At 51.6% G+C, this 22,235-nt stretch overlaps 9 protein-coding genes across 9 annotated transcripts; 4 read left to right on the plus strand and 5 right to left on the minus strand.

Annotated features, from left to right (window-relative positions):
- Positions 1–28: 28 nt before the first annotated feature.
- Positions 29–679, plus strand: N7458_003920 (Bromodomain associated domain protein; the record flags this gene model as incomplete). Its single annotated transcript, XM_056907302.1, has 1 exon — positions 29–679. One exon carries the CDS (start codon positions 29–31, stop codon positions 677–679), a length of 651 nt encoding a protein of 216 aa, XP_056768029.1.
- Positions 680–3,536: 2,857 nt separating this feature from the next.
- On the plus strand, positions 3,537–5,262 carry N7458_003921 (uncharacterized protein; the record flags this gene model as incomplete). Its single annotated transcript, XM_056907303.1, has 4 exons — positions 3,537–3,749; positions 3,822–4,316; positions 4,387–5,063; positions 5,118–5,262. The coding sequence occupies 4 exons, from the start codon at positions 3,537–3,539 to the stop codon at positions 5,260–5,262; spliced, it is 1,530 nt and encodes a 509-aa protein (XP_056768030.1).
- A 334-nt stretch (positions 5,263–5,596) lies between these two features.
- Positions 5,597–7,247, plus strand: N7458_003922 (pH-signaling protein PalC; the record flags this gene model as incomplete). Its single annotated transcript, XM_056907304.1, has 2 exons — positions 5,597–6,922; positions 6,978–7,247. 2 exons carry the CDS (start codon positions 5,597–5,599, stop codon positions 7,245–7,247), a joined length of 1,596 nt encoding a protein of 531 aa, XP_056768031.1.
- Positions 7,248–7,773: 526 nt separating this feature from the next.
- Positions 7,774–8,282, minus strand: N7458_003923 (putative NADH-ubiquinone oxidoreductase 12 kda subunit; the record flags this gene model as incomplete). Its single annotated transcript, XM_056907305.1, has 2 exons — positions 7,774–7,868; positions 8,057–8,282. 2 exons carry the CDS (start codon positions 8,280–8,282, stop codon positions 7,774–7,776), a joined length of 321 nt encoding a protein of 106 aa, XP_056768032.1.
- A 646-nt stretch (positions 8,283–8,928) lies between these two features.
- On the minus strand, positions 8,929–10,360 carry N7458_003924 (putative alpha-1,6-mannosyltransferase subunit; the record flags this gene model as incomplete). Its single annotated transcript, XM_056907306.1, has 2 exons — positions 8,929–9,845; positions 9,931–10,360. 2 exons carry the CDS (start codon positions 10,358–10,360, stop codon positions 8,929–8,931), a joined length of 1,347 nt encoding a protein of 448 aa, XP_056768033.1.
- An 889-nt stretch (positions 10,361–11,249) lies between these two features.
- Positions 11,250–14,426, minus strand: N7458_003925 (serine/threonine-protein kinase; the record flags this gene model as incomplete). The annotated part of the gene is made up of 3 exons (XM_056907307.1): positions 11,250–13,026; positions 13,078–13,478; positions 13,536–14,426. The coding sequence occupies 3 exons, from the start codon at positions 14,424–14,426 to the stop codon at positions 11,250–11,252; spliced, it is 3,069 nt and encodes a 1,022-aa protein (XP_056768034.1).
- A 1,198-nt stretch (positions 14,427–15,624) lies between these two features.
- Positions 15,625–16,898, minus strand: N7458_003926 (threonine aldolase GLY1; the record flags this gene model as incomplete). Its single annotated transcript, XM_056907308.1, has 3 exons — positions 15,625–15,737; positions 15,807–16,760; positions 16,817–16,898. The coding sequence occupies 3 exons, from the start codon at positions 16,896–16,898 to the stop codon at positions 15,625–15,627; spliced, it is 1,149 nt and encodes a 382-aa protein (XP_056768035.1).
- Positions 16,899–17,405: 507 nt separating this feature from the next.
- Positions 17,406–19,066, plus strand: N7458_003927 (uncharacterized protein; the record flags this gene model as incomplete). Its single annotated transcript, XM_056907309.1, has 2 exons — positions 17,406–17,686; positions 17,743–19,066. 2 exons carry the CDS (start codon positions 17,406–17,408, stop codon positions 19,064–19,066), a joined length of 1,605 nt encoding a protein of 534 aa, XP_056768036.1.
- Positions 19,067–19,528: 462 nt separating this feature from the next.
- On the minus strand, positions 19,529–21,026 carry N7458_003928 (uncharacterized protein; the record flags this gene model as incomplete). Its single annotated transcript, XM_056907310.1, has 4 exons — positions 19,529–20,329; positions 20,389–20,649; positions 20,703–20,800; positions 20,861–21,026. The coding sequence occupies 4 exons, from the start codon at positions 21,024–21,026 to the stop codon at positions 19,529–19,531; spliced, it is 1,326 nt and encodes a 441-aa protein (XP_056768037.1).
- Positions 21,027–22,235: the final 1,209 nt, after the last annotated feature.

Here is a 22,235-nt window from a genome sequence, read left to right on the forward strand (position 1 = left end):
CATTACACGGCTGGCTACCTTGGCCGCAATGTCGGGCCACAATCTTCACAATGCGCTCCTACGACCTCCGATCATTCAAATTCTCCGAGCTCAAGGATTTCACTCGACACGTCCATCAGTCCTAGAGTCACTCTCTGACTTGACCGGGCAGTATCTCATGATCCTGGCCTCCGCAACAGCTGCCCACGCCGCCAACGCTCACCCCGAAGATCCATCCCCAGTCCTCGAAGACGTCTACCAAGCTCTCCAAGATGCAGGCGCACTACGACCACAACTAAAAGAATGGGAGGAAGACTGGGCCGGCGAGGAAGACTTGCGCGGGCTCGAGTCACTGCTTGGATGGATAACGGGACCTGCGCATCGTGAGATTCGGCGTATTGCAGGTTTCGTCCCGAGTGAGGGCGACATGGTTGACCCGGGCGCGATGGAGAAAGAAGACTACTTGACGGCGCTGAAGAAGAAGCACAGCAAGACTGGCGAAGAATCTCGATACGCGGGAACAGTCTTGGGTAAGAGCGGAGAAGAGCACCCGGTTATTCTCGAGGGCGGCGCGCCGAGTATCCGGGAATGGGGGGCACAAGTACGATCTCGGGCTCCTGTGAGTCCTGGTGCTAGCGATACTTCGGGTGTTAGTAGCGCCCCGAGTCATCTGTCGGAGGAGGATCGAATGGAAGTGTGAAAGACGAATGCGTGAACCCACCCACCCGAACAAAACCACCGCCCCTCGACCCAAGTCAACGCCGCAGCATTGCATATCTCAGACGGATGATCTCTACTGGAAGGAGCTTCTTTGTACAGGATGTCGTGAGCAAAATCCTGCGAGAGTGTCCAGACATTCTGTGTCTGAATATCTCCGAGGTCGTACACCTCGATGAATCATCCTTCGCCTCTCCAGTATCCAAAACATCAGCAGATCAAGGATGACCAACGCATGTGGCCTCACACCCCTCAGACGCTAGTCAATCACGTACCACCTCAACTCCATGATCCACCGGGACTACGCAATTAGGGCACCATCACACTTCCCATGCGATCAACGATTGCCCGACTCCTGGGCAGTTCACATTTGTTCAGTCAGCAGAACTACCTTACGGCACCTGAGTTTGGATCTTGAGAGTCGAGCATCATGGTGCTAGCTTCGTTTCTAAGGTACTTAGGGCGTCTTATCTCAATTAAGACATATTCATGATGTGTTTATGAATGTTAGCAAGTAGATCGAACTCGAGTTTCATCCAATTCGGAATCTGCCTCATAGTGTTGGCTTAAACAAAGACTAGAGAACGAACCGTTTCCCTTCCAATTCATTGATCAGAAGATGCATTCATGCAATGAAATCACATGACAATCGCACAATACTGGTAGATAAGATCTTGATTACTCCAGGAGTATGCAAGTTGCTAGAACGACGCCTTAACACTGTTAAACTACACCCCGGCTACCAAATTTAGTCCGCGTAGTTGATCACTTTACAATCTTTGAAGGCCTTGAGGATCACAAGATTCTCCAACCATAAGAAGTCTTCCATCACGCCGCTTATTTGGCAAATAAGAATATTTACACATATTCAATTCAGCCCTCTCTTTATGAAATCTAGTGAGTATAGCACGAGTATCTTACTACTATCCCCACGTAAGATAACTAGCCATTTCCCATGGAATTCGGCACAACATCACCACATGCCCACATTCTAAGCAACAAGATGTTGCTCGGTTAGCTCCCTTTATCTTTTCACCTTTCTTTTGTTTCGTATCAACTAGCGTCTTACACACCAGCTGCCTACCTAGTTGAATTCGCTGGTAGTTTGAATGGCGGATTGGTTATGGGGTTACGCATGGAGAAAAGCACGCCTTGGTGACTGAGCATATAGTGGAGCCCCTATATATAATAGCACATCGAGTATTTAGGTCTGCTATGTATTGGTTGATGTCTTACATTCATGACACCAATTGAATCCACGGAAAACTTGATAAAAAGACGGACGTGGTAATAGTAGTAGTATGCGGGTGCGTGGACATAATAGTAGTGGGTGCGTCGTTTTAAGATTTCTGGAAGGCGGTGGGGCTATAGTTCCATCGGAGAAATAATCTTCCGTACCGGGTCAGTGGCCTAGTTTGTGGTCACTGTCCCCGGGTCTGTAAGAGTTTTGCAAAGAGAGTGAGATGAGACCAATCTTTGGAACCCCCCCGTTCGCTTCAAAGCCGAAGTGCCTTGTTTTTTCCCTTTTTCAAATGACTTGGAACACCCCTCATACTTTTTATCGCAACCGCACTCAGGAATTGATATCACGTGACTCGGATTCTACTGTATTGCACCTTCTGCCGACTCACTCTAGACGTGTGCCGAGTGATTTGAGCCGTCGCAATAATAATATGACGCTGGAAAGAAGCGCTCAGCCAGTTAATCTCCGATTTACATACATGTCCTAATTGCTGCCATTGCCGCCATTGAGGCCATTGCTGCCATATACTGCCACCGTTAGGGCATGCATTTTCCAACCAGGGCAGATAGGCTCGATCTACCCCAGACTCAGGCAAATGACCTGGAGAAATGACGAGCATCCCTGCACATCACAAGACCTGGACGCAAATATTTAGTGCTATACTCTTAGTCTGATTCAAATTACAACATATCCGTGCCTTACTGCCCACCCAAAGCGCTTCCCGGATATGGATTATTAATAACTATTGAGACCCGTTCTGGGTTCGGCCAACCCCCAATGCGTGGCTAAGGTGGTTCCCAGTGGAGTCAACCCCAGAGTCCCCCACCCCCAAAGTGGGCATTTTGGGGGTTTTCCCAGGTGAAGAAGACGATAAATTCTCTAAATACTTCAAATTTCACCGCAAAAAACTCATTCCAAAGACAACCTTCACCACAAGTATGATCAACACTGTTGTATATCAAGCCCGAACGAAACTCTTAAGCCTTTCCGCGCCACCCGACTTGGCCGGCAACTCGGCTGTGTCACAGCGCAAGCCCAAGCCGACTCCTCCAGTCAGAAGCTCGGAACTTTGCATCGGCAGTTGGCCAGACCAAGCGAGGCTCTCGGTGGAACCTTGGTGGATCGGGATATATTCGGCCTCTTGTCAACATGGCAAATTTTACCTGGACTCGGCTTGTCTACCTATCAAACGGCTTCCGAGTCCCCAACGACCTCCTTGCCCCGGCAAAACCCCCGTACTATAACTACCGGGGAGACCGCCACCCCCCATCGCGGTGCAAGAAGTTGCTCTAGCATCGCCTTCATGGACCTATCGTAGCTATAGCAGATATAGCCCAACTCCACTGCGCACCCTGGTTGTGGCCGAAAAGACCGATGGAAGCCTCTTGCGCCGTAACACCTCCACGTGCATCCCCAGCATGTTCCACCGGTTGAGTCGAACTCGGCCCCATACCCCGGAGACCACCGGTCCCCGGGCATGACACACGCGGGGTTTGGGGAAGGACCCCTGGACATTTTATCTTGGACTCTTCTCTCTCTCCTCGTAGAATCCATTTCCACACTCGACAATTGATCTTGGTTGATAGTATCTGTCAAAATGTCGTCGAGCGAGCACGATATTCCCGGCGGAACGCCCGCAAAGTCTTCCTCCGACTATGCCGAGGAAAAAGATATCGCTATTAATGCCGATCCGACCAGGTTTCTCTCCGAGTCGCACAAGTCGTACCTGATCGAACGACATGGCACACTGGATCTCGACCCTATTCCTAGCATGGACCCGGCGGATCCATATAACTGGGCGTTGTGGAAGGTGAGAAATATAACCTCATCAATCTCTACAAGTATCTGAGAAGACATACTGACTTGATTCTATTATTTCTAGAAAACCACTAATCTAGCCCTGGTTGCTTTCCACGCTTGCATGGGCACATTCACTGCAGCAGCTATCATCTGCGCTTATGAGGACATCTCCCTCGATCTGGGCGTTTCCATCCAGCGCGTTAGCTATCTGACCTCGTTGCAAATCGCCATCCTCGGAGGTGCCCCATTGCTGTGGAAGCCACTCTCGCACAGATTTGGTCGACGCCCCATTTTCCTACTGTCTTTGATCTTGAGCTGCGTTTGCAACATTGGTTGTGCAAAGAGTACCAATTATGCCTCCATGGCGGCTTGTCGGGCATTGGTGGCTTTCTTCATTTCGCCGGCTATGGCTATTGGAAGTGGTGTGGTTACGGAGACTTTTTTCCGTCATGAGCGTGCCCGGTATATGGGTATTTGGACTATCATGGTTACCCTGGGTGTGCCAATTGGTCCCTTTATCTTTGGATTCGTGGCTCAGCGGGTTGATTATCGCTGGATCTACTGGGTTCTGGCAATTGTGAGTTGAGCCTCTATTTTCAAATTCCTGGACTTCAGTCTTTCGGGAATAGCACTAACTCTCTTTACAGACCAACGGCATGCAGGCTATTCTTTACCTCTTCTTCGGTCCCGAAACTCGCTATATTGGCGCCGACATTCAGTCCGAATCCTCCGCTTTCAAGCGCGAGTACATGTCCCTGCGTCGCATCGACCCAACCCCGATCAAGGCGTCCGAGTTCTACCACCCTTTGACCTTGTTCACAAACATCCCCGTCCTCCTCGCCACGATCGCGTACTCGATGGTCTTCCTCTTCTGCTCCGTCCTGAATTCCGTCGAGGTACCCCAGCTTCTACAAAGCAAGTTCGAGTTGAATGCCCAACAGCTTGGTCTCCAGTTCCTTGGTCTCATTATTGGCTCTCTGCTTGGTGAGCAATTAGGCGGCTTCATGTCTGATATGTGGATGAATGCTCGCGCCAGGAAAATCGGTCACAAGCCTGCGCCCGAGTACCGGCTGTGGCTTAGCTATATTGGCTTCCTCCTGAGCATTGCGGGCATGGTTGTGTTCCTGGTGTGTACGGAGCAAGCTACCGAGGGCAAGTGGAATGTGAAGCCTGTGGTTGGAACTGGCATTGCCGCGTTTGGCAACCAGGTCGTCACTACTGTTATGACGACTTATGCTGTTGATACCTATCCCCAGGACGCGGGTAGTGTTGGTGTCTTTATCAACTTTGTGCGATCGACCTGGGGATTCATTGGACCTTTCTGGTACGTTGTTTTCCAGTCTTATATATCCTGAATGTTGGCTAATTTTCGATTCAGGTTCACCTCGATGTTCGATAGCGTCGGCATCGCCAAGAGCTCTGGTATTGTTACTGCGCTGATCATGGGCTGCAGCTTCTTCCCTACTGTGTATTTGCAGTGGCAGGGAAAGCGGCTTTATCGCCGCGATTCAGAGATGCTGTGATATCTTCATCATCGTGGAGAGTAATATATACATTAAGAATGAAGCGTACATTATGTGTGAACATACTTTAACCAGCAGATAGTACATGGAGACACTTTAGATTGAATAGATAGGAACATTGAAATCAACATTATAAACAATTTGGATAACATAACTACAGGATATAATAAATTACCATAAATATTTCGGATTTCTATAAAACTGGCAAACACTGGAATTGAACAAAACACGTCCATACCATTGCCAAGTCCACCACGTCTTGGCCATCGGTGACATCAGAACCCGCCTCGCATCCCCGACTTTCTCCAACTCCCCGCGCGCTCACCCATCCACCATGGTCTACGCATTCACCCTTCCAACGACCTCTCCCCTCTCATTCCAAACATTCATATCCTCGTCCACACACCCCTCACTCCCACAATCTGCATCCACAGCCCGCCATGCCCTCCGCCTCGCCCTCAAAGCCCACAAACGTCTACCCCGCGGCCCGCGACAAGACGCCCATCTCCCAACCGTTCTCTCCGCTCTAAACGAATACATACCATATCTATTCGCCATCTCCCACGGCCTCTCCGGCCAATCTACCCAGAATGACCCCTCAATCTCTAGCACGGGCATAAGCGCCAGAGAAAAGATCGAGGTAACGCTCCGCGCCGAGATCGAGTCCGCATGGAAACCAACTCTCTCCGCCAGCAGCGGCCTCAATCTACACGCACCCACCACCACACCAGGCGCGAAATCTATCCGGCCACGAGGCGGTCGTATCTCAGGCCAGGGACTTGATTTTGAAATCGCATTCACGCTAACAACGCTGGGCTATGTGCTAAGTCGACTCGCGCGCGCTGGAGTCCTGGAATCACTCTATGCCCCAACAACCCAATCGCACGAGCAGCGCACAGCCGCGGTCCAAAACGCGACGCGGAATCTACTCCAAGCAAGCTCGGTACATGCTCTACTTGCCTCGTCGCCTGCCTTTTCTGCCGCAACGACGGCCACGGTGCCTGATATTGATGCGAGTACGCAATCGGCCTTGTCGGCACTGGCTCTGTCTGAAGCGACGTTACTGGCTGTTTTGAAGGATGATGCGTATGTTACTGCGTGTATTCAGTCGCGCAATCCGAATGACCGGGAGTGGATGGTGCGGGCGCCTGAGATTCCCAAGGTTCGCGCGCTGCTGTTTGCGAGACTGTGTGTTCGCGCGGCGGAGTATGCAGAGCAGGCTGCTGCAGGGTTGAGTGCGGCTGGATCTGGGGCTGGGAGGATGGGTAGGGTTGATGAGGAGGTTACTCGGTATGCGGGTATTTTGGGACGTGTTGCTCGAGCCCGGGCGTGTCGATTTTTCGGTATTGATGCTGAGTTGGCTGGGAAGGTTGGGGAGGGCATTGCGTGGTTGCGGGCTGCGAGGACGCCTTTGGGTTTGCGGGGTGGTGCGGGATCATCCTCGTCGGGTCAGGATGATGGTAGTGGAACGGGCAAGGGTGGTTTCTCAAGATTGAAACGCGAATGGGCGGAGCGGAGAGAGGAGAAGAAACTTGGTAAAGATGCTGGTGGAGGACGTGGTGATAAAGGTGTTTTGGACCCGGGTGACGATGCAGGCCGTGACGAGGAGGGTCGAGTGATTGCAATGTTGGAGACGAAGTGGATGAAGATGAATGACACCGTGAGTTTTGACTTCTTCGGTTGAAAGGAAATGCCTTGATACTAATATGCAGCAGATCAATACGCAAGCGATCCCTCCGTCTGCTCCATTGCTGGCGAATCTCCCGTCAGGTCGAGATATTCACACGCCCCCTGCACCGTATAAGGCGGCCTCTTTGGACGAGGATCAGCTGGTTCGAATGCGGGCTCTGCCGGATGAAAGCGTGAATATGCGCTTTGGAAGTGATCCAGATGACAGCGAAGAGGAAGCTGTGACGGCTGGCGGCCCGACGGCACCTGGTGCATTCCCTGATCGTAGTCAGACTGCTTCGAATGTGTACTACTGATGTGATACCCGAAAGGAAGGCCAGAAGAACATGATGCCACCAGTATACTTTAGCCAGCAACATATAGTCATATGACAATGGAGTTAATGGCAGAGCTACTTCAGATATAAATTCCTTCTCCAACATCTCTATTCGTGGGTTAGCCGTTGCCCATGATCCCGATTAGAAGAACGAGTATCCTTAACGAAAAATGAAATTGACCAGACAATGATATCTTATATGTACAATACAACAGAGAGAAGTCCACTCTCTCCCACACTTTCTCTTTTCCCGGGTAGAAAGCCAAACAACAGTCAGAGCCCTCGAAATCCCCGCAATGCCCTGACCAAGCTCCCTTGCAGCGTCAGTAGATAGCAGTGTCGACCATGGAGGGTTCAACACCGCAATATCCAATAGCATCCACCATCATGTATCACAGCTTCGACACCGCTGGCAGACACGCTGCAACGATGTCGGCTCTGCAAGAGGCATGCATCCACCCAACCCATAACAACCCAACTCGTCGTCCACAAACAGACGTATCCGTTTAAGAAGACTTGCTAGCCTCACCACCAAAGTAGTTCTTCTCCTGGAAGAGATAACCCTTAACCTTGCGCTCCTTGAGCAACTCAAAGTATTTCTCTGCAGGCATAATCAGCACACGAACAAATCTCGACATCATCCCTCCAACACCGCATCCCCCGACCCAATCGCCTCGCATTCCCTTAATCCCCCTCACAAGACAGCCTCCAATCCATCCATCACGCAATTCAAAGCAATTCCCAAGGGGTGTTGCTTGGGGTTGGGGTTGGGAATAGGAACATCCTTACCGCGCAGCACACCACACTTTTCCATATGATTAATACCCTCACGAGCATAGCACTTGCCCAATTCCTCACCAACAAGACGAGCCATCATACTGCGCACCCATTGCTCACGGATAATCGCGTCACGGGCATTGTGCAGGGCGACGTTGTCTTCGAAGTCGACGCCTTCGTAGGTCGGAGCCACGGTGGGCTTTTTGGCGAGGAATGCGGCGGACTCCGGGGTTGGCATTGTGGGCGGATTGACGGGGAAGAGCACACGATGTGAGGAGAGGAGAGGTGGTAGGGGTGTTTTCGCGGCCGGGCAGGGAGTGAGTGCGGGATTGAGTCGAGGCCAGTGAGGGTTCCGATTTGAGGGTATGAGCGGTTGGATGTTGGAGTGAAGTGGTTTGGTGGTTGTGATTGCGAGGATGGTGATTGGTTGGAAGTGGTGGGCGGTGAGATCGAGGTTCGGGGAGGGAGAGGGACCAAGTGTGCAGGTATTTGGAGGTATCACGTGATCTGTATCTATAGATTGGATGCTTTCGGAGTGAAAGAGAGACTTGATTAAGGACTTGAATCAGTAAATCGATATTCCCGGAGCAAAAAGTAATATAGACATCAGTAAAATATTCAAACTCCAATCTCCAACGCTGGCAATCCCCCAACAAATGCAAATCCCAAATTCCCAATGTACAAACAACCTAACAGGACGCCTTGCCAGTTCCGAGTCCGTATCATACATGGCACGTCCATCTAAGAACGCGTCGGGTCCGTAGAAACATGAAGCCATCATGAGACAAAACAGAAAGTCAACCATCGAGAGGTAAAATGCAGCAGCCAGCTGGATAACCGACACCAGACGGACTACTACTAGTCCTAGTCTTTCTTCCCGAAATCTACTCACGAGCAGAGCGGAGTCTGTCTAACAGCGACTGCCACCAAGAGCGATTATGCTCATTGCTGATGGCGCGGTAATTGTAAATCTCACCCCAGCAGTCCCGACCGAACGAGCACCCTGCCATATTGACCAAAAAGTCGTGTTCTTCTTCTTGATAATGCACGCCGGGGTCATTCCCGTCACCGCAAGCACCTGGTGGGAACGCATTAATCTTGCGCTGGGGTAAAAAGCCCACACCGCTGCGGACCCAGGCTTGACTTTGATAGATGTATTCCAGAGCATCTTGCTCCTTGTGTTCCCACTGCATGTGCATCTGTTCGTACATGACGGGATCCCACCATGCATCGATCAGGCGTTCCGTCCAAACAGACCGACGCAGGAAGAATGAGCCCAGATTGAATCCGGAGCAATCTTGGCTCAGGAGTAAATGAAGAGAGTCGGGATTGCCATCGCCTTCGAGGGCACGGCCGAGGTCATCGAGGAAGAACTCCGGGAGAGGGTGTGTAATGTTGAGCGGGTTGTACTCGTTGATATCGCGGTAGACATGCGATCCGAGATCATTGAAGATATGGCTCTGTAAGGAGGTGCGGTACTCCATAATCCAGGTATTCAGATCTAACCACCAGAACCATTCCGCCTTGGGATACTTGCGCATAGCCTCTCGGATTACGTCGCCTTTCTCCCAGCTCTCGCGCCATTCGTGAGAATACCGTTTCTTGGCTAGCATGTTGGCGATCTCGAGTTGATAACCCCAGCGCTGCGCATATTGCTGCTTATTCCAGATACTATTGCGCTCGATGGCCCATTCGCGCGCACCTTTCCATTCCATCACGCCGCCTTCGACGTTTGAGCCCAGTATAATCACGAACTTGGGACCTCCACCCAGTGGTGATCGTCGATATAACTGAACAAGTGCTGCAGAGCGTATCCAGTCAGCTATCGCTATCCAGCTTTCACCCAACACCAGCGATTGACTTCACAAATGGACTGCACCACTTACTCGACCACAAAAAAAGGTATCCAATCCACAACAAGAACAAACCAAAGACCACCCTCGTCCTCCCCCGTCTGAACATCAATCTCAACCTCCCCAAAGGCCCCCATCCACCTGCACCACCAGTATGCGAATGGCCCCGCCCATAAACAACCTTATCAACATATCCATGCCTAGACGCATGACTCCGAAAGCTCGGCAACCGCGTCGAGATCTTGTGCTTCTGCCGCGAGAAGAAGCCGCTATTCCGCGTCGAGAAGGAGGGATACTTGCGCACCTCGTCGCTTTTGGCCTTGGCCGCGGCCCAGGAGATACCGTTCGGGGCCAGCGTTGCGGGCGAATAGCCGCGCGGAGTCGAGGCGCCGCTGCCGGGGGTTAACCCCGGGCTGGACCACCCTCCGCCCGGGTGGGGAGAGGGTGATCGCGACAGGGACATGGGTTGTGATCGGCGGGCAGGAGGTGCGGTTTAAGCGCTAAGTTGGCGAGCGTAGTTGCAGAGCGTTGGAGGTTGGAGTATCCTAGTGGAGAGGATGTGCGAGAGAGAAGGTGTTTGGTGAAGAGAGCACCCGTGGCGAGTGTGTAAGCTCTCAACCACCGACACGGGAAGGGAAGGGGTTTAAGTCGGTCAAGCGAAATGAAATGAAGCCCGCGCAGACCCGCGACGGATTAAGATGAAAGTGAATTAAATGAGAGTAAAAGTCTTTTGATTAGATCCATTCAAGGGCCAGTCTGATCGAACACAGACCCACGAAGGGGGTTATCCTGTCGCAGATGAAGTCTTGGTAAGATTATTGCGGTGATGCCGCATGCGTACGAGCTTTGGGCGAGTGGCGTATCACCGGAACGCCTCGCGGAATCAGGCACAGGAGAATACATATTGAGTATTTTTACCGCATAGATAGGAAGAGATGTAATAATTACGAATTTATTGTGGATTCGTTGATACTCTACTTGTTGGGCAATTGACTCTCGACTATACCCACAGCTCATTAAAGTACCTCCTCGGGAGATCGACTCGCCGCGTCATATCGAAAGCACCGCTGTTTACACTCCACCGTCCATCTACGGTACCGCATGCGGACAAAGCCCATTATACACTCCACCACATGGCCAAGTCAACGGCCTGTGCTACCTCAGACTCACACCCAATGATGCAATATGAAATTTATGATGCAATTCTTGCTTGTCAATCTATTTCCAGAGCGGAGAGACCAGGCAAAGAACGCCAAATCAGAAGCAGAAGCAGATGCAAATATGCAGGCGACCCACCCCTAACTACCGATTTCATTTCCCATCCAGATCCAGAACGTCTACTAACTATCTTCTCACTCGGCTTCCTTCATGCGGTTCGGTCGGACAGACAAGCGATTGGAGCCGTCCGGCTTGCCCACGAGTGCTTGCCGCACGACGAACCCGGTCTCATGTGCGGGCCGGGGCTGCGCGCTCTCGCCGTGATAGAACTCACATCGCAGTTCCAAGAACTCCCCATTATCCTTATGCTTGTAGATGGTGATGATATCTCCCGTGTAGAGCTTGCCGAACTGTAGACCTTCCGGACCCCCCTTGCGCAGTTCCGTGCCGTTGACCCAGATGCATTTGCGTGTTTTGGTGGAGAGAACGGCCATCACGCCAGGAACTTGCGTCCAATCTTGGCCTTCGGCAATTTGACGTTCCAGTCCGGGTGCCCAGAAGGTAATTTCGAGTGCGTAGGCGGGAATGCGCACGTCCATGTTATCCGGATGGCGGATGGTTGCGTCGGGACCACGACCCCAGGAGGTCATTCTGTTTTCGAGGCGGAGATTTAGATCAAACATTGATCCAGGGAGACTTCGGAGTCTTCCAAGAAGCTTAGGGGGCTTGGTGAACTCGGCCACAGGCATGGTAGTTGGGATACCGGGGGCATCGGGTTGTTCATGCACGATAGGATCCGACGGCTCCTCCTCCTCGGCCGTGCGCAGTTGCTCCAAAATGGCCTGGCCGGTTTGCGCATCCAACGTAGTCGCAAAGTCGACATCGTAGTCCTCCCCTGCAGACAGGTCCGGAGGATGGGTAGATTGGGGGCGACTGGCAGGCGCACTGCTATCGGAGCGCTCGCTAGCAGTTTCTGGCAATTCCAGGTCGATACGGCGTGACAGCTTGGGCGCCTTGGGTGTCGTATCGTTGGCACTGGATGTAAGAGGAAGCACCTCACGCGGGGTGCTCCCTGCTTTTATGAACTCCGTGTGTACCGTGGGTTGTCCAGGGCTGGTCTGCCGCGTCGAGATTTGGTTAACCAGGCCGGTCTGTGCAGGGAAGAGAGGGAGCGAGGAGTTCATATTCAGCCGTCTAACGAGATTCTCTGCGCCCATCAGGCTGGGTGCCGTGCCGCCGAATGGGTGTTCCGGGAGAGATATGATCGAATAGACACTGCGTTCGTCGCTGACCGACTCACCAGAAGAAGCAAAGCCCTCGGCATCATAGTCACCGTCATCCCAGGACCCTGTGTGGCCAAGGGCATGGGAGCTGCGCAGAGCTGAAGACGTGACTTCACCAAAGAGCCGCCTTGCGTGGGTCTCGGCAACCATTTGGCCATCCTGGAAACTCTCGATTTTGGGCAACGATGGATACCGAATGTCCGTCGGGATGTATTCGATGCGTGGTTTTTTGGCGAGAGCTTCGTTGCTGCTGGACTCCTCTCCGCCAGCCGCATATGTGTACGCACTTTCCTCATGGATAGACAGCTGGGACGCGTCAAGCTCCTCTTCGGCCTCTCCTATAACCGAAAGAGTGTCGCGTGCGTCTTCCAAGATGTCGTCGTCTTCGTATTCATCCACATCCTGGACCTCAGCAATCCACGGATGCTGGAAGCATTGCTTTTCCGTGGGCCGAGAGAAGGGATCCCGGTTAAGGAGTTGAGAGACAAAGTGAATGCCCGACTCTGATACGCCCTCACGTCGCAAGATATCGAAATCAGCTTCTGACTCCATGATGCTACGCAGCATGGCGACACCGCGGTCTTCTGCGCGCCCCGAGTATGGAGGGACTCCGCATAGAATATGGTACAGGACAGCACCCAGTGACCACATGTCGACGGACTGGCTGTATGGAGACGTCTTTGGAGGGCTAGCAATTCGTTAGCGAGCGCGCTAGTGACAATACAAGAAAAATACTTACGGGTCCCCAACGCGACGTCTCTTCCTGACCTCACCTCGCCGGTATGTTTCATAGTCGGGGTACACTTCTGGCGCGCAGTACAGCAGTGTACCGCAGAATGTCTTTAGAAATGTCTCCTCCTGGGTGACCTTTGATAGTCCAAAGTCCGACAGTTTGATGCGCAGCGGGTCCAAGGAGGCAATCAAGATGTTGTCCGGTTTGACATCGCGATGAGTGATTCGTCTTTTGTGGAGATGGTGGAGCGCCCGTAAGAGCTGGCGAGCGATTGTCCGCACCATATCCTCTGCGATTTTGCCGTGGCTTGACAAATATGTCGACAGCTCGCCCCCGGGGACGTACTCCATGATAATGTAGATCCATCGATCATGTTCATGGTGGTCGATATATTGAACGATATTGGGCTATATTATATGGTTGTCAGTAACAAGACAGAGATCCTCAAGTGAGACACAACTCACATGTTTCAAATCACGCATAATCTTCATCTCATTATCGACCTTTTGATCCAGGATACCATTCTTCATGAAGCGCCGCTTGTCCAGCTCCTTCGCCGCATAGATTGCACCATGTTGCTTAGTAGCAAGCTTGTAGACAGTGGCGAAGGCGCCTTTCCCGATCTGCCCGGTCACGTTATACATCGAACCGCCCGTCCAATGCATACCGTATGTGTTTGCGACCGACCATGATAGCATAGGTGGAGTGGGGCCATTCCGATTCTTAAGCTGCATGTCCCCTGCCACCTGTTGGACACGCTCGAAGTAACGAAGTACATTCTGAGTGTATTGAACGGCAAAACCTTCACGAGACGGAATCCGCACCACAAATCGCACCTCATCGGATCCTTGGTTCCCAGTCACCACCTGGATGACGGAGCCGTTGGTGAGCATCCGACTGTTCTCCTTTTGATTCTTCCTGAGGCGGCAGTTGTCTACTATCGTCCCGTTGGTAGATGTGTCTTGCAGCATGATGATGCCGTCGCCAGTGAGGTAGATCCGAAAGTGAGTGTTAGACACCCGTTTCGCTTCATCGTCAACGGCCAGAAGGATATCGCAGCGAGCGCGATTGCGACCAAAGCAAAAGCCCACGCCAAGATCGCATACCTGAGATGACAGTCTCAAGGCAACATCGAGGGCAGCAGTCTCGGACGTTTCGAAGTCCAAGATATCTTGTTGGAGAATGTGTTGACTGCCTAGACTCGCCGTGGCAGCTACCGCATCATGCGCTGCATGAGAGTTTGGATGCAGGATACAGATGATGTCGGCCAGATCCTGCTCGTGAAGGCCAGAGTTGTTCAGACCCATACGGCGAGGGTCTGCGCATGGTTGAGTAGATTCCTGGGTGGCTTCCATGGTGGAGTATGAATAAGATGCAGATGCGGTGCGCTAAGAAGTGGGAAAATCAAGCAAGAGGAAAAGACTACTGATGACCGACGTGGTGTGGGGTATATGAGCTGATTGAAAACGGAACTTTGCATAAGAAGGGCATGAATACACAGATTGCAGGCCTAGCGAGGGGCCAGTAAGTAAAAATGAAATGCCGTGACGTCCGCGGGGACCAGGGTATATATACCTTTTGGGCGGATGCAAATAGGACAAAAGGCTAGTCACCAGGGCGATCACCCGGGTTGAACTGCCACGACAAAAGGAAAATTCAGATATTTGGAGAACAGAGACACTGGGCAGCACAGGGTATGATATCTGCCAGGTCTTGAATACAATGAGAAGAGGAGTTTCGAGTAGGCGGGTGAAATCACAGTAGTTTTGGAATGGGGTATGGTCCTCGGACAGTCGGGGTGCCGTGTAAGCTCCCCCACGTCGCACCCGTTGACACCCTGGGGTTGACAGGGTGCAGATGTCAGAACTTTGTGGTATGATGCAAATTGGGTTTTCTCGAGAGGGCTTGGGTGGAGGTAAAGGGGGCTGGAGGAGGGCTCGAGGGAGGTACAGGTAGGCGCCTATGCAGGGCAACAGGCCACCGCGCTGATGAATCGGAATCTATGCTTTGGTTTGGACCATTGATGACGGTTGTCTCAGGGATTCTCGTAGTCTAAGGTAGTCTGAGGTGATGCAAAGGGGTATCTCTGTGGATGAGCGAGACCTGAGGTCAGCGCAGTGTCCTGGTACAAGCTGACCCAGGTCGTTTGTTTTGGTCTCGCCTCGACAGGGCCTGACTCACACAGATTGACAAGCACCCTCTTTGTCCATCCACAAGCTCGGTAAATTGTTGAGATTGTCACTGTGGATAGACTGAAAGGGGTGGAAGCCAGGACAGAGACTGACAGGCCGTCGTCCGAGAAACGAAGAAAGAAAGATGAGGATCGAGCCGCACGATCTCTCCGCCTCAGGCAGCTAGGTGGTGGTCCCTGGAGCTGACTCAGCCAGCCTTGGAGAACATGATTGGCGGGTCGCAGTTTAAGCTGTCCGAGTCTCACCAAACCGTGGATTCGATCGGAAATCTTATTTGTGGCACACTGGACACTTCGTATATTTGATACGAACTATGCTCTAACTATGTATGTATCTACAGCAGCTGTCTATATATACCACTTTAGTGCTTGCTGCTTCCATAGGCCTTTCTCGTGTCCTCGCTACGCTGGTAGTCGCCCTTCAGAGCAATGTCGAATACTTGACTCAGCCGTGCAATTGCATCGTCCGAGACCTCTGTTGATAGGTCAGAAAATGGGTTGAGTTATCGCTGCACGAGGGACAGTTGCAATCATAGTCACTTACGGTAATGAATGACCACCCGATTCCCAAGCAATTGTAATCCTTGTTCCTGGCCAATGGCTGTGAGATCATTTGGTCCCACCCCGGACGCCTCCAAATCCAGCCAGACCATGTTGGTGTGCACGGGAAACTGCAGCTTGCCTCCGCGACCGGTCCAAAGCTCCGCAACCTGCTTAGCCTTTGCATGCGTTGCAGGAAGCTTGCCGGTCTTGCCGTGGTCATCTGTCCCGAACGTTTCATCGAGGGCGATCCGGGCAGCAGCTGCAAAGACTCCCGTCTGGCGAGCGCCACCACCGATAGACTTGCGGAACCAGCGGGCTTTCTTAATGAAGGCTTGGGAGCCAACAATGATGCTGCCAATCGGGGCTCCCAGCCCCTTGGAGAAGCACAGGCTCACACTGTCAAACAGGCTGGCGTACTCGACAAGACTACCAGCCCCAGAGACAACTGCCTCCCACAACCGAGCGCCATCCAGATGAACCTTGATATCATTGGCATGTGCCCATTCCACGATACGCCGCGCCTCATCGAGGGGCATGATCAAGCCGTTGAGGGTGTTTTCCAAGCTGATCAACTTGGTCGGGCAGTGGTGGATATCATCGTCTAGCACGGCATGCTTCTGAATATCCTCAAGGGTCAAGTGAATGCCGTTCTGCGGAATAATGGCCTGTACGGTCGCACCGGTCCAAGCACTGACACCCCCTGCCTCATAGCAGATGATGTGAGATCGGTGGTCGCACAGCACAGCGTAGGGGGGCTGAACTAGGTGGGAACGAATTGAAACCTGGTTTCCCATGGTTCCTGACAGGACTAATAGCGCATCCTCATGCTTGGTCCTTTCGGCTACGTATCTCTGTAGGGCATTGGTTGTCGGGTCCTCGTTGAAGACATCGTCGAGAAGGGTGGTCTGGCAGATTGCGTTAAGCATCGCTGGGGTTGGCTTCGTCATGGTGTCACCTAGAATAGAATTTTTCAGTATGGCGCATTGCTTAACATTGGGGAGAAAGCCATACTGCGAAGGTCAAATTCAGCAGCCCCAGCTCCGTGCCAGCTGCTTTGGCCGTTGACAGCCTGGGAATTCGCCGGTGTCTCCATCGTCATGTGTCTCTGGGAGAATTTTCGCACAGTAAATGTCGACCTGGGAGTTATATGAAATCTTGAAGCCCTAAATGGCCGACAGAAGGCTGGCAGTGACCGAGTCATGGAGCTTTATCGGCAGCAACTCCGAGGGGTCACTTAGCGCAAGGAGTGCGGGGAATATATACATCACGTGACCAAGTTTCAGGTTATACACACGCCGTGACACATTGCCAGCATCTGAAGGCTACAATCAGAAAATAGTTACGGCAAGGGTGGCACACCCAACTACATGTAATTCAGGCTTCCTGTGCAACCCCATCTGCCTAATCCTTCCTAACTTCCGGCCAGCTGCCATGAGGTCACTGCGCAGATGCACACCTTATCGATAACTCAATTAGGAATAGCGTGACCAGGGGCCTGGACCGCTGACTCAGCCTTTCACGACCGGATTGATCCATGCGCTGAGAATCCATACATTCCTCTCGACATCAGCACTCTCCCCTGACAAGTCGCATCGCGAAGATGGATTTGGGTGACCTGACGCGGCCGGCAATTCTTTGCCAGTGCCTGCGGTGCTCCAGCTCGCTGGCCGTGCTGGAGAACGAATGGGGCAAACTATCTAACGTCTATGCCGTTACGACGGCGTGGTTGAGTGTCAATCTGCAACGTATCTCGATCGCCTCGGAGCAGAAGCACATTCCGCAGACATCTGAAATGAGTCTTCTCCGTGGTCGCATTGCTCAGGATGTATCCTGCAAATTGTGTCAACAGAAATTGGCGGTCCTCTGTGGACTAGACAATGGGTATGTGTCGTGAATGTTTTCTTTTCTTTGCGACTGTTACTTACTGTGTTCACCAGCCCCAACATTCTCTGGAAGATGTCAAAAGTGTCATTCAGAGACATCGTGACGATGCGAACCGCCGACCCCCTATTCAAAGATGGAGCCCTCGATAAATTGCTCCCCCCTCCCGAACCCCCTCGACGCTCCGCTCAAGATAATGCCTTGGTACCGGCGAGCGCACAAGATCCATACTCGTTAGAGCCATCGGTGCACCAGCAAATGCAACATCAGGGCCGGAGTATTGATCAAATCTCTAACTCGGTCAACCACCTACAGGATACTATGGCTGATCTGAAACTTTCATTCACATCGCTTCGCATCGAATTGAACGGGCCAAGTCGGAGTATCAGCGACCATGGAGCGATGGGTGGACCTGGGTTTGACATGATTGCGACAGTTCTAAAGGAGCTGAAGTCCAAATCAGATGAGATTGAAAAGCTGAAGCTGGAAATCGAGGCATTGAAGCTGAAGAACCGTTTCATGGAGGAGCGCAAACCCAGCAGCCCCGAGTATTCATCCCAGATGGATATGAATGGTAGGCTGGCTGATGTACAAAGTCCCGGTCTTCTCCAGGCTGGGAGAAAGCGGACATGGCCCGACGCATTTCCGTCAACTGGTCCAGCACCTGCGATCGCGGATTCCTTTGATGAGGAAGATATGGTTGATGACCTCTCGCTCGATAATTTGACAACATTCAATGTCCGTGTGCCACCTAAACAACCGCCACGCCAATTACCGTCCAGCCTGGCTCAGCTTCGCATAGAGGCTAGCCAGAATGACATCACCCCAACCAGCACACCACCAGGAGGCAAGCCCGAACAAAACATGTCTAAGCGCCCGCGGCTTATGCAACAAACCAAAGATTCTGCATTGAATGCCGGAAAATCCCGCGGACGGCCGCGGAAGTCAAACGGCACCCACCCACCGGAAGAAGATATAGCAGCCTCGACCTCGCAGAACCCCTCGACCCAAGTGCCATTAGCGCCTTCAAGTCCAGACCCACAGGCTACTAAGCGTCGTCGTCTCCGCCGGAGCACACGGTCTCAGTCATTCGGGCCGACTTCCATGCGGTTACAGGTTGAACCAGGGGATTCAAACACATCAGCGCAAGAACCACCATCAACAAACGGCGCAGACGCCAATGGCAATGATGATACTCATCAGAATGGCGAGCCATCATCCGGTCCTACCAAAGGCTCCAGTAAGGATGGGACGAAGACCTCTGAGGAGGCACGGCTTACGGAGGAGGAAAGACGCAAGGCCAAGATCGCGGCGCGGGACGCCCTGACTCGGAGGGCTATGGAACAAGAAGAACAGATGGAAACGGATGGATCTCGTTGAAGTGAGATAGTGGGATAGGCGGATGTACAATACATTTCATTTGAAAGTGGTCGCTGTGCTCGTGTTGGGCTGACCTCTTCTGTGCATAAATCCCCTGGTGGGCGGCGCGTATCCATAGAATTGTCAATACAACCAAGTCTACTCGATGGATGACTGGAACGGGGATGCCATTTTCAAGTAACGACCGTCTCCGACTCTTTGAGAATCGTAAGCACACTAACAATTACCTTGTCTTTACATGGGATGCACGATCAGATTTCACACCTCACAGCCAGTAACTCTTTTAGCACGTGGCAAATGATTTGGAAGGAAACGTCAACAATTTATTTTTACAGAGCTTTTACCAAAACCGGAAGATCTATAGACAGTAAATATGCGGCGAAATACCCCATTCCCGAAATCTACATATATGAGGGCTGCCTTCGGAGGTCGAGAGCAGCTTAAATCCTTAATGGCACACTTTTAATCCGACCGGAATCGCTTGGAAGACCTCGCAGCAATACCAAGACCTCCCAAAAGCGCAGAGACTCCAGTGAAGACAATCAGAGGTCCAAAACCAGAACCATATGCCTTGGCCGCAGCACCTTTCCAAGCAGACCGCTTGAGCAGAGCTTCACTCAGCGGACCACTGACAATATTACCAATACCTCGACCGGTAGACAAGAAACCAAAGACAATGCTGGAATCAGTATATGTGCTTTTCTTCTTGACTTCATTGACAATGGCGGGCCAGGTGGACGTGAAAGATCCGGCAAATAGACCGTAAAAGATGCAGAAGATATACAAGGGCGCTAGGGTATCAGCAAAGCCCCAGATCAAGAAAACGGCGAGGGTACTGCCGACCGTCGAACCGAGAATGCAGGTAGTAGCGTGATAACGGTCGACCATTGAGCCCATGATGACGCATCCGAACACAGAGGCGAGGTTAAAGAGCATTACTGTCAGCGAGGACTCGATGTTGCTGGCGCCCAGACTACGGGCGTAAGAAGGCAGGTAAATGGTTGGGAGGAAATAGCCCATCGCCTCCAGGATGTTGCCAGTTTCGTAGATAAGGAACGTAGAGTCCCAGAGGAACTTGAAATCGAAAGGTCGGGTTCGTGAATTCCGTGAAATAGGGAGACGAGGGCGAAGGAAGTACAGCAGTGGGCTGCCCAGGAGGATCAACACAACCGACCAGGCACGTAGTGTTGTTTGTGGTCCGAACGAATTGAGCATCCACTGAAGGACAATGGGGAGAATGACGCCAGAAAGTCCAGTACCAGCCTAGCAACGGTTAGAGAGTTATATATGACAACATGTCGACTCGGGAAATAATAACTCACCCACATGATGCCGAAAGCGAGGCCCTTTCTCTGGACGAACCAATCATCCATGAACACAATCGTGGGAGCATACGCCAGACTAGCTCCAATGCCATAAGCGACACCCTGCGAGATGATCAAGTGAGTGGTGCTGGTCGCAAAGGAGCTCAGTGAAAGCGCCAGGCACATAATCACAAAACCGATTGGCGCGGCCCATAGCTTGAGACGAGGAATGGCTTGCAGTAGAACGAAAGCCACTGGAAGTAGCATATACGAGATACCCTGTAATAGTTTAGTATCAGCCTGCCAATAGAACGCAAAAGTAGAAAACGGACCATCGCGCACGTTCCAACCACAGCAGTATCACCAGAACTCTTAAACGGCTCATGAGTACTGTAATAATCCTGGAAAATACCAAACGAGAAAGTGAAACCTAAATATCCAAAGTTAAACATTTGATACAAACAAAATTGAAGGATAGTTTTTAACATACCCCAAATCAAAGCCTCGATAATAAAACAGGCCGCCAAGAACAGCCACGCTCTTCTACCGCGATCCACCGGCGGCAAATTCATTTCGTGGTGGTCAGCCACGCTGTCTCGAGAAGAGACTTCAAAGGTCTCCATTGTCGTGGAACTACCAGAAGGAGCGCCACTCATGATAGGCAGGCTTCAGGGTTAGACAGGGTGTGTATGAAGGGTAAGAATTGGTTTGAATTTTGTGTGCAGAGTCTTTAAAATGCGCCCTGCACTGTGTACGCCCTGTCCTTGACATTCGTGTGGGGGCCAGTGTCTCCGGATGGGGGATGGCGTTATACTCCGATTGGCAGTGGACCTGCCCCACAGTATAGGGAGTGTTCAAGAGTATTACGCCAGAATTAGAAGAATTGCTGTAGAATATAGGGAGGATGGTGTCTTCTCATGCAATAGTAATCATACAGCGTGGAAGTTCACGAAAAGGAAGCATTGGTACCTAGCATAATGTGAAATGTACCTAGGACGGCGGACGGCTGTGGAGGGAGTCATCGCACAGCGTCTCTTCCTACCATTGCGACCCAGTTCACCAGGTATTATATCCAATAAGGCAACACCTAGTATAAGTTTTCTGCTCAAATTAGGAGTGTCGTAGCAATATTTGTCCATTCATATCCAATTTTCTCCTTACCACTTCCGCTCTCTATTCTCGTCTGCACAACTAGTACTGTACCAAGCGATATCGATTCCCAGACAATTATTCCCTGAATAGCATATATGTGACTAAATATGGGGTCTTTTATAACATTACCTTGTTGTGAGTAACCTCATTGGGACTGGGCTGTCGAACTTCGCAACAGGAGGTATTCCCATATTGCAGGCGAAAGACGAGGATGTATTTTGGTATAGTCTCCGCCGCGATGTCCTCGCCCGAAGGGGCGTGGAGCCCCTTGAAAACTCCCTTTTTTTAGAGTAATCAGATCAAACTAAATGCGCCAGAACCTATTCTCTTTTTCATATCAATCACCGAAAATCAAAAGCCGCTTATAAATGTTGGCAGCAATTCACCTAAGCCACAATTCTGGATCGGCTTTTGTTGTTCGCACTTTTGAGGCTCCGAACCCGAGCACGGGATGTTCCAATCACGGCGTTCGGTCTCCATACTTCCGTCTATTGAAGCTTCACATAATTTCAAGATGATATAATCATGGAAAGGCGCGCGCTAGAAGAATTTGCAGATCCCGCAAAAGCAAAAGATGCCGATTAGCCGCGAAGAATAGTCTATCTCATCTCCAAGCGTCCAAAATCCAAATGGTGGGATTTGCCCAAATCCCGTTCCAGACTTGCCCAAAGCGGACAAGCCCACGCCGCTGACTTAAACATTTACCTCAACTA

Source organism: Penicillium daleae (genome assembly GCF_028827525.1).
Source record: "Penicillium daleae strain IBT 16125 chromosome Unknown utg000004l_segment0_segment0, whole genome shotgun sequence".
In the NCBI taxonomy this organism is placed as follows: Eukaryota; Fungi; Ascomycota; class Eurotiomycetes; order Eurotiales; family Aspergillaceae; genus Penicillium; species Penicillium daleae.